General features: G+C 40.8%; 1 protein-coding gene across 1 annotated transcript; it reads left to right on the top strand.

The window, feature by feature from the left end:
- The first annotated feature begins 516 nt into the window (after positions 1–516).
- On the top strand, positions 517–1,565 carry LOC128863502 (uncharacterized). Its single transcript, XM_054102698.1, has 2 exons — positions 517–816; positions 877–1,565. Exons 1-2 carry the CDS (start codon positions 603–605, stop codon positions 1,521–1,523), a joined length of 861 nt encoding a protein of 286 aa, XP_053958673.1. The 5' UTR covers positions 517–602; the 3' UTR covers positions 1,524–1,565.
- Positions 1,566–10,886: the final 9,321 nt, after the last annotated feature.

Below are 10,886 nucleotides of genomic sequence, written 5' to 3'. Positions count from 1 at the left end.
GAGTGTTGGCTTGGGAGAGGGCGAAATCTAGCTTGTTCGTCCCTTAAGGCGCATTCCATAGTTTCTGCGATCTAAAATAATTATTTGGCTCTATAAAATTGCGTCAACATATTTGATGATCTTTATACTCACATGTAAATATTGTTGGTATTTACAGTCAGGAATAAACTGAGAATAAAATTTGACCCGTTTGTGTGTTCCTCGTTGTTAATAAGAGGAAAAGGAATTCTTTTGCAAATACTTCCCTAAATTTCTTTTAGCTTTCTTGCATTTCTTTCCCACTCACAGACATGAAATTAAAAATCGTATTACTTTGATCTTCTGTGAACAAAATAAGAGAAGAATTTCTAGAGCTTCGCCTACTTTACTATTTAATTACCGAAAGTTCCCTTTAAATATTAAGTATTCAAATATTGATTAAAATTAAGTGCACTAAGTCCACATTGACCTCAAAAAATTAGTCATATAAAAAGCGTGCGAAAATGTAAGCAAGTCAGTGCACTCGCTATTCTCACAGTGAAAAAAGCAGTTAAGCGCAAGAGCTCCCTCAAAAAAAAAAAAAAACAAGAAACAGAAGATAACAAAACCACAACGAAATAGTCATGAAACTCGTGGTGCTCAGCGTACTGTTGCTAATAGGCAGCGTCTCTGCGCGACGTTCGAGACCGTATTCCATTGAAAATTTTCTACATAAGCGATCCCGCATTAATTGGCTACCCGTTTGGGACTCAGATCAACAACCAGGCAACCCGAGGGCATACAACCGCAATACGTATCCGGGTATAACGCTGCCAATATTTCCCATAAGGCCACCATGTAAGGTTAACATCAAATCTGTAATGAATAGAAAACTCCAAAGTCATTTCCCTTCTTAAGTTGGTTTCGGTGTATGCGACGCACCCAACGGCCTAGGCATGCGTAATCTCTTCAGGCAGGCTAAAGCGTTGTTGCCACGCGAGCGCATACGCAACATTGTACGCGACGCAGCTGGAGATCCGCAAATACAGGCTCTACTTAAATTGGTGAAAACGCCGGAATATCGTCAACGTACCGCCAACTTGAGTCGTTCGCGCGAGTATACAGGCTATCGTAATTTTGCTTGTTACAAAATGAATTGCGATTTGAGACTATATGCAGATTTCGTAAAGAATCTATTGCAGTTTTCTGTGTTGGATGAATCGCCTTCCAAGAATGCCACTGGGGGGAACAAAGGTCGTCCGGGTATACGTGGTGTGTTGAATGACATACAGGACGCCTTGCCACGTCAACGGCTACGTGAATTATTCGAACGTTTATTGGCAACCGATTGGTATTTAATACGTTCAGTTCAAATAGTGCAAAGCTATGAGTATGAAGCGGTCTTCGCGATGGTGCAACGAAATCCAGATTACCAATATTTGCGGCGTGCGCAGTCCCAGGTGGGAATGCCGGTGGACGAGTTGAAGCGGTTAGTCTATTTTGCATTGGGTTGGCGTGAAGAGGCTCAAAATCCAAACCTCTTCTTACTTAACATATTCAGTTGAAGTGTCGCACGAAATATGTAAAAAATGTGAAAGGCGGCACGAAAGGTATGGTTGAATTGCCAATTTATCACTACAAATATTTTCATAGAGTTACGTTTTATATTTCTATTACAACGCAATAAAATTTGGTGGCAGGAAAAATTTATTAAAAATTATTAGGTTTTAAATTGAAAGCTTCTCGCTAATCGCTGAGGGTATGAGTGGGTAAGCGACCACAGTAGCTTTACTAAAACATTTGAATTCATTTAAAAAGTGACGCTAATTGTGGATAGCTCTTAGACGATCTGGATCGGTGTTTTACTTTTCAACCTGAAAAGGACAAGCGGTGATGACTTGAGAGTAGAGAAAGATTGAAAATGATCTTTTTTTCTTTGGTAGTTACATTTTTATTTTCTCTTTTATTAAAGAAATGTTTAAAAATAAATAAATAATTGGCGCGTACACTTCTGTTAGGTGTTTGGCCGAGCTCCTCCTCCTATTTGTGGTGTGCGTCTTGATGTTGTTCCACAAATGGAGGGACCTACAGTTTTAAGCCAACTCCGAACGGCAGATATTTTTATGAGGAGCTTTTTCATGGCAGAAATACACTCGGAGGTTTGCCATTGCCTGCCGAGGGGCGACCGCTATTAGAAAAATGTTTTTATTAATTTTTCTTTCACCGAGATTCGAACTAACGACCTCTCTGTGAATTCCGAATAGTAATCACGCACCAATCCATTCGACTACGGCGGCCGACAAGAAATGTTTAAGTTATGATAAATTTGTCCTTCGTCCCTTACAACGGAGCTTTCAGCAGAATGTTGAACTGAAGTTTGCAGAATTTCCAAGTTTGAAATTGATGCTGAGCAGCACAGTTGGACTCCATAAATCCTGGTATGAGCACAGATTTGTGAAGGATAAGCTTGTTGTTCGTGTTATTGTTGTTGTTGCTTACTTAACACTGTCCATGCAATGTAGTTACCGGTCATCTCCGTCTAGGAAATTGCTGTTCCGACATCCTGGGTCCAGAGAGAAAAGTCTGTTAGATGAGCAGGTTTGATGGGGCACGTGATAAGGTGATTAGTATCGTGCGGGGTGCCTTCACATGGTGGACTTATGTTTGGTATGTCGGCGTCCATTCTGGATAGGTAGGAGTTGAGTCTGCTACAGTATCGAGAACGTAATTGTGCCAAGGTTACGCGGGTCTCTCGTGGTAGCTGGAGATCTTCATCCGCTGTGGGTGGTGGTTGGACTCCGTTTACGGTATTCGGGGGACGGGAGTTTAGGAAGGTGGTAAGTGAGACACTTACGAATGCCATTTAGCGTCTGTCTTCATAATGTCCGATTCAGTAGTTGTAAGTTCGTGTAGTCTTGGATCTTGTCGGAGTAGTTGAAGAGATGTCTGCTAACGTGCCTGGGAGGCGGCTTTGGTTCAAGCAGGTCAAACCTACGGTAGCAACTGTTTACTGAGCAGTTTGTTGTGCTCCTTGACAGGTAGCATCTTTGTCTCAATATGTGGGTGTTGTAGGGGGTGCGTCAGCAGGTATCCCGTGGCTGTCCGAATAGCAGTGTTTTGACATGTATGGAGCTTTGTCCACAGCGTATCACGAGTTCCAGGTGGCCAGAAATTTAATAATTTAGAAACGGCCTGCCAATTGCCGTAAATGTCGCCCGAAACATTTCTTTGTTTTGCTCCAAGTACTTCCTGCTAGTGATTTGAGGACCTTGCTGCGGTTTTGGCCTTGAGTAGCATTATGCGCGTTTATGTGCGCAGAAAAGCAGAGCAAACTATCGAAGGTGACTCCCAAAATATAGGGTTGTTCACTGTCGGTATTGGTGTGTCATCGACTTTGAGCTTAAGCTGTAGTTTGACCTCCTTTGTCCAGGTGGTAAAGAAGGTTGCCGTGGATTTAGTGGCGGAAAGTTGTAGATTCCTGGCAGTGAAAAAGGGAGAAAGGCTGGTGAGGTAGTTGTTCACTTTGGAGCAGAGGCCATCGATGTCATTGCCCGACGCCATTATCGTACAATCGTCAGCATAGGAGACCAGGGACACTCCCTCTTGTGGCTGCGAGAGCTTCGATATGTAGAAGTTGGAAAACAAGCGTGATAGAAAACCACCTTGCGGAACACCTTGCTTTATCCTCTTCTGTTGTGAATGTTGATCTCGAAAAATGACTGACGAGTGCCGACCACTAAATTAAGGGGGCTTTTTCTTTTCAATTCTGATTAAAAATTTTGAAACTTTGATTTTGTACTAAGTTTAAAACTCGGTTTATTATCGTCTTTATTATAAAATGAACTGCATATGAGGTGTGTTCAAAAAGTATCGCGAATTTTGTGTTTTTTCAAAAATTATTTATTTATTCATTAATATCTATTTTGCCCCCCATTCAAAGTAATTATGCACTTGTGCCAACGTTTTTTCCAATCTTCGAAGCACTTAAAAAAATCATTTTTTTTTATCTTGTTCAGCTCCTCCTTCGATGCCGTCTTTATCTCGTCAATCGTAGTGTAGCGTCGTCCTTTCATGGACCTCTTCAGTTTCGGGAACAAAAGTCGCGCATAAGCAACGATGTGTGAGCAGGGGCGTTATCGTGATCCAAAAGCCATTTTTTGTTCTGCCACAAATCCGGGCGTTTCTGGCGGTTTGCTTCCCGCAAATTGCGCATAACTTGCGGGTAATATTCCTTATTCACCATTTTACTCTGTGACAAGAACTCATGATGCACAACTCCCCTGCAATCGAAGAAAACGGTAAGCAAAACTTTGACATTCGACGGAACTGGGCGCGCTTTTTTCGGACTTGATTCGTGCGGCAGCTTCCACTGAGATGATAGAGCTTTGGTTTCCACGTCATAACCATAAACTTACAATTCGTCACCAGTCACCAGTTAAGTCCCTCTGGAGCAAATTTGGGTCGTCGCGGACAGAGTCCAACATCTCATTAGCAATGTTCATGCGATGCTGCTTTTGGTCGAAATTGAGCAGTTTTGGTACGAATTTTGCGGCGAACCATCTCATGCCCAAATCATTGAAAAAATCGAAAGGCACGAATGGCCAATCAATATGTATGGGTCCTCAGCAACTTCTCTATCGGTGATTCGACGTTTCGCCAATACCATTTTCTTCGCCTCGGGCGTCCGGCATGCTTTTCGTCGTTCCCATCTTCTCGGCCTTCTGAGAACATTTTGTACCACCGATAAACGTTGCTTTGGTCTAAAGTAGCTTCTCCGTATGACACAGTCAACATTCGGAATGCATCCGCATACTTAATTTCATTTTTCACACAAAATTTGATACAGATTCTTTGATCCATATTTTTGAATAGGTGAAAATTGAAGACCGTATCGTCGAAGTACCGTTCAAGAATGAATCACGAGCTGTATGAGCTCTACGCCGACATTGACGTAGTTCAACGCATCGCCATCCAACGCCTGCGTTGGCTAGGGCATGTCGTGCGTATGGATGAAGAAGCTCCACCAAAGAAGGTGTTCGAGGGCGAAGTCCAAGGGAGCCGACGCAAAGGAAGACCATTGCTCCGGTGGAAAGACCAGGTTGAGGAAACTCTATGCTCGCTTGGTGTTCAGAATTGGAGAAGGCGCGCGCGGAGCAGAGGCGCCTGGAGAGAGCTAGTGAGGTCGGCCGTAACTCGGTAACGGGTTATTGTGGCCACCTAAGTAAGTAAGTAAAAATCGAAGACGAGCCGAAACACGTGGAAGCAAAGCAGCTGTCAACAATTGACTGAAAATGGGCATGAGTGAGAGACATGAGTACCAGCATATCGCCACAAAAAATCGAAATTCGAATATCCGTAGCCTGCGAAAATTCAAATTCGCGACACTTTTTGAACACACCTCGTACCATATTTTTTATAAAAAATAATAAGTAAATAGTGAAAACTTGTCAATATGTGGTGCCTTCGTAGTAATTTCGTGGGTGTATGTAGATACACACATACATACATCTGTACATTTTTATGTCCGCAACTGCACATAAAATCAAAGCCCACTAATGACTTTATAAAACAATTTAATTGAAATGAAACACATTTCAGGAGCTGATGAGCCCTCAAAAACTGCCGCTAGTCACGCTTTTTAGAAGCATACTTGTTTTTATACACAAATAGGTATGTATGTATGTATGTATTTACAACCATATGCACGCAGATTCCCCCTTTTATTCCACCCTATCTCAAATTAACACGAAAAAGGCACGCACCACACAAATTTGAAGACTAAACACAGTGGCATAAAAAGCTGAAAATAAAATAAATCAACTTCATTATAATATTGACTACCAGCCTTCTAATAATAACTCAATACTTTTTTGTCGTACATACATACATACATACATACATTTGTACGTTTGCTTAAGTAAGTCGCCTGAAATGTTGTATTGCGAACGCGCCCAGCTGTTGTTTACACAAACGTGCAACAAGCAACACTTGAGAGCTTGGGTGCTGTGTAAAACATATGCACGCACATACATACATACATACTTACAAAAGTACATCTTTGTGGCATTTACCTTTCGATTTTTCCTCATGCATATATACATACGCACACACATTTCTTTCCTTCCCTTCAATCTTCCCGTTTTATTGTCTTGTGTTCATTTACTTGTTCTTTTCTCTTCCTCGGCGTTTTTTAGCATTTGCATTCGTCGGCGAATGAATTTATTTACTTTGACACGGATTGCATGGGCGCGAAATTTATTTTCAACTGCAGCAAATTGAAGAAAATAAACCCAAATATACACAACATCACAACAAATGCACTCCCGAACACTAGCCAGGGTGCATCCTGTGGTAAAAAAATAGGAGAGTTTAATGAAAAACGGAAGCACAAAAGTAGTTACTTTGAGACTAGAGCCCAAGTAGTTCTATATAAATACACTCTCGAACACTTGCCAGCTTGATTCGTGTGTACAAGAAATGGGAGAGTTTAATGAAAAGCTTAGGCTCACAAGTACTTACTTTGAGACTACATCCCAACTAGTTCTATAGAAATACACTCTCGAACACTTGCCAGTTTGATTCGTGTGTAAAATAAATGGGAGAGTTTAATGAAAAGCTTAGGCTCACAAGTACTTACTTTGAGACTACATCCCAACTAGTTCTATAGAAACACTCTCGAACACTTGCCAGCTTGATTCGTGTGTAAAAGAAATGGGAGAGTTTAATGAAAAGCTTAGGCTCACAAGTACTTACTTTGAGACTACATCCCAACTAATTAGTTCTAGGCAAATACAGTCTGGAACACTTACCAGCTTGATTCGTATGTAAAAGAAATGGGAGAGTTTAATGAAAAGTGTATACTCAAAAGTGCACTTTAGGACTAGACCGCAACTAGTTCAAAATGGAGGTTGAGTGGACCAGTTGTGTTTCGCTTTGTGCTAGTGTTATTATAATTGCAGAAGCTTATTACATTATTTCGGGAGTTTTTGAAGAGCTTGAGAACTTAAAATAATAATACAAAACAGAAATATTGTGGGAATAATTTTTATTTCTACTATAATCTGGTAGATAGTTTCATGACATTTATTTTTTTTAATATTAAATTCGGCTAATGTCGGCCACTGCTGCGCTTACATGGTCTATTCGTTCAGCCCAATTTTTAACTACTTTTTCCAATAAATCTGGTCGTATGGCGTGAAGGGTAGCTTGTAGGAGTATATTCGCTTCCCTTGCTTCAAGAGTTGCTGGTTGGTCGGCATAAATCTATGACTTAACATACATGTAGCCTAGGGCGGGTCGATTTAAAAATCGCTCATCGCTCTGTGAAAATTGTATTCTAGGGATCAAAATAAGAAACTTTGCCGAAGGAACCATACCTCTAAAACGAATTCTGATGTCCCCCAATTTGGGTCGAACGAAAAATCCCACTTTGACCCATTTAGAGTGCTCCCATCGAGTCCAAATGTATGACCGACCCCAACTAACTTTGGACGGCCGATCCACCCATGCCAGTGGCACACCTCTTGGAACTCCCCTGAAACCCAAATTGGGGGACATCAGAATTCGTTCTAGAGGTATGGTTCCTTCGCCAAAGTTTCTTATTTTGATCCCTAGAATATGATTTTCACAGAGCAATGGGCAATTTTTTGGCCTCCCCACAAATCGACCCGGCCTAATGTAGCCCCATAAAAAGTAATCCAGAGGCATAAAATCTTACAAAAGAGGGGGTCAGTGAACAGGATGACTTCTGAAAAGAAAGCATCTCGTGTGAGTTTTACAGTGACATGGACGTAGCGCAGCAAATAAAAGTTTAGCGGCTTCGGTGGCGGTAGTAGAGGACCAGGGAGACCTGCTTTGGAAATACCAGATGGAGAAGGACTTGGCTTCCCTTGGCGTGTCTAACTGGTGCCGGTTAGCACGAGAAAGAAATGACTGGTGCGATTTGTTAAGCTCTGTCAAAATATCTTAAGCAGTTATCGCCCAAATTCAAAAAGATTACAAATTTCAGACTTTATCTGCCTGACATAATATTTGTAAAATTTTTGGGGACAAGGAAAATAAAATATTATACAATAATAAAAAGTTTAATTTAAAAGTCTAACAGCTGTAATCTTTTAGAAGAGCTGTAATCTCTTTAGACAATGGAAGTTATACCGTAGAACTGTAAAGCGTACGCCCTAAGCTGAGCAAAACTGTAAGCCTCTCTAAAGCTTGATAAATGGATCTTTAATTTGCTAAGTTTCGACAAATATACGCACAAATCTGTTTCTTTTTTACAGAAAAACTGATACCTCCTGATCTTTTTAAAAATATTAGAAAAGGACTTCACCCTTTTCATCCATTTGTAATCATCCCATTAAATATTGAATCCGCTGAAATTTGACTGTACAGAGAGCTCCATATAAGTAATTTATATGTCTGCAGAACACTCTTAAAGCCGCCATCTTCGAAATGATGAACCTCTCTCTAGAAATGATAATGGAGTGAAAGAAAGTTTCTTTTGTTCGTTGCGATTGAGCTTCCCTTCTGAATTCCTTACTTGGCCGATTAATTGCGCGAAGTAATAATGACTTCGGAATTCTAACAGATGTATTAAAATACGAGTGTTTTGGCATTTATTTTGGAATAGGAATTTCATAGTTTCTTCCTCATCACAGTTCTTTTATTCCTACCCATTTTAGAGAGGTGTGATTCGGTTCTGCAGATTGTGCTATCTGCTCAAAGACCAAATACAATTTTTTAATGAATTTTGGAAGAATTGGCAGTTCAGTGAGACAACTAAACGCACTCTGGACCTCTTCTAATCATGCATGTTAAAACGGCTCTATAATCGTGAAAGATACCAATCTTATTTTTACGTTAGTTTAGCGAAGGTTAGTTTAACAGTTATGAACTCACTTCTATCTTTTCGCGTGAAGTGGCCAAGATTGCACTTATGTACATATTTACATTTATTTATTTATATAATAAATCCTTTGGTAGAGAGACTCCTTCGTTTCCGTCTTCTTTCTCATCTTTATTACTTTCGTTGTCGTCACCATTTAACTGAGTGCGGAAGTGATCTACCCATAATGGAAGAATACTTTAACCCTCCGTTGGACATTTTTTTAAAACCATCGTTGGGGCACACGGGTCTGGCCTTTTTTCGCCCTTTCGAGGATCCTTTTTAAATGGTTTTATCCATAAATCGATAGAAAATTAAAATTTAGCTATAATAGAAATAAGTATGTTAAATTCACGTCCAAAGACGATAAAGCCAGTCAGGCCAGACCACATCGGCCACTTTTCGGTTGCCTTTCTCGTGCATACTTGATTTTTTCATGTACTTGAAATTGTATGTAGTTTGTCAGCTCTTTTCTGTTTAGCTTCTTTCCAGGTTATCACTTTGCAGATACCTGTTGCGAGCTATTTTTCAGTCCGGAGTACCCCCAACTTCTTCAGCAGCACTGAGACACTGGCATTTCGTGCGCCATTCCTCTAATCTCTTTCGACTTTTTCGACAGATGTTTAGATGTTTTTTTTGGTAGATCGCTAGAAAGATTTGTTACAGATTGATGTCATCTCATTATGGACCAGTCTTGCGCTATTCCAGAGACAATCCAATACACAGCAGCCCGCTTGTGAAAGCAGAAACGTGCGTGATTCTGCGTCAGTATTTATTTTTGGAATTTCGGCTGTAAACGCCACTCACTTAACTACCCAAGCATTACTGCATACCGCACAGCAGATGAGCACAGAAATGGTAGTGGCGGAGGCAAGGATTGTGTTTGCGGTGTTGAAGAAGAGCTACCAGCAACCACGGACAAAGCGCAGACAGCAGAACGCAGCCAATTCAAACCACTGAATGCTGCGTGGAACACCCAGCTGCTGTTGACTACGAGAATTATTGTTCTTGATGTTGTATTATGTCGCTGGTTGATGTTAAATGTGAGTGACGTTAAATGCATTGTGTTCAACAGCACAAATGCGTTGTTGCAGTGCGGTGTTGAAGGGGATTTAGGGCGAAGTTTTTTCCGCTCATAAAATTTGTTTCTGTATTTTCAGCATGCGCTCGCTGAAAAGAGTGCCCAAAATGCAAGCTCAAATAATTTCCGAAGAAATGTTTATTTTACATATGTACATACAAATTTACATATGTATATATATTAAGGTGCTCTCAAACGTGGCGAGGAAATTATTTTCAGCAAGTCTGGCGGACTGACAAATATCGGAAAGTAATTGCAGTAAAGAAAAAGTGACTTGAAGGTTTCCTTTCTGAAACTACTTCGTGGCTGTTCTCACTGCGGTAGCCAACGCTTTTCGGCAAAAAGTTTTGAAATTAAAGGCAACTGTTTTGACTCCGAGTGAAAGAAATCGATATTTACCTGCCAGTTTACCTGCTACTCCTCGCTAAGTCATTTTGTTTTCATTTTTATCATTTTATCATTCAAGAACGATGCGCCAAAGTATCTAAACCTACTGGCATGTCACGCAGGACAGTGACAGAAAAGATGTCTGACAAACACTTCCTCCTCCTCGTTCTTGGAGCTTCTGCAATAGTTGAAACGAGATACGTTCGCTCTTTCTTACGTTCGGTGGTCTGTGATAAAAGCAATTAACATAGAAATGTTTTTCCTTGAACGATTTAGTGACGCCGTTGCGCGCCTAACGTTCCATTCTGGCCAAATTTTTTTGTAGCGTTACGGGCCAGGCTTGGGTCGTTTTGGCTGAAGTGACAATGCTACTTTTACCGCGCAATTTTGTAGGTTGAGGGGGGTATACTTACAATCCCTGTATACATAAAGAGGAAAGTGAAAGAGAGTGCACTCCCATCCCTCGGGGATTTGTCTGCCTTACAACTTCCTGACATGGCATACTATGACCTGGTACCCATATACGAGTAAAATGGATTCGAAAATATTCCGTCATCTCGTTAGAAGATTCCCGGC

The sequence above is a fragment of the Anastrepha ludens genome, chromosome 5 (genome assembly GCF_028408465.1).
Source record: "Anastrepha ludens isolate Willacy chromosome 5, idAnaLude1.1, whole genome shotgun sequence".
Lineage (NCBI taxonomy): Eukaryota > Metazoa > Arthropoda > Insecta > Diptera > Tephritidae > Anastrepha > Anastrepha ludens.
The sequence above is the reverse complement of the archived record's forward strand: the minus strand, read 5'-3'. Positions and strand labels throughout refer to the sequence as shown.

What these genes read in the sequence shown, in the direction of transcription:
- LOC128863502 (XM_054102698.1), top strand. Translation starts at nt 603, where the DNA reads ATGAAACTCGTGGTGCTCAGCGTACTGTTGCTAATAGGCAGCGTCTCT. An exon ending in ATTTCCCATAAGGCCACCAT is followed by an intron (nt 817 to 876) that starts GTAAGGTTAACA and finishes TCCCTTCTTAAG; the next exon opens with TTGGTTTCGGTGTATGCGAC.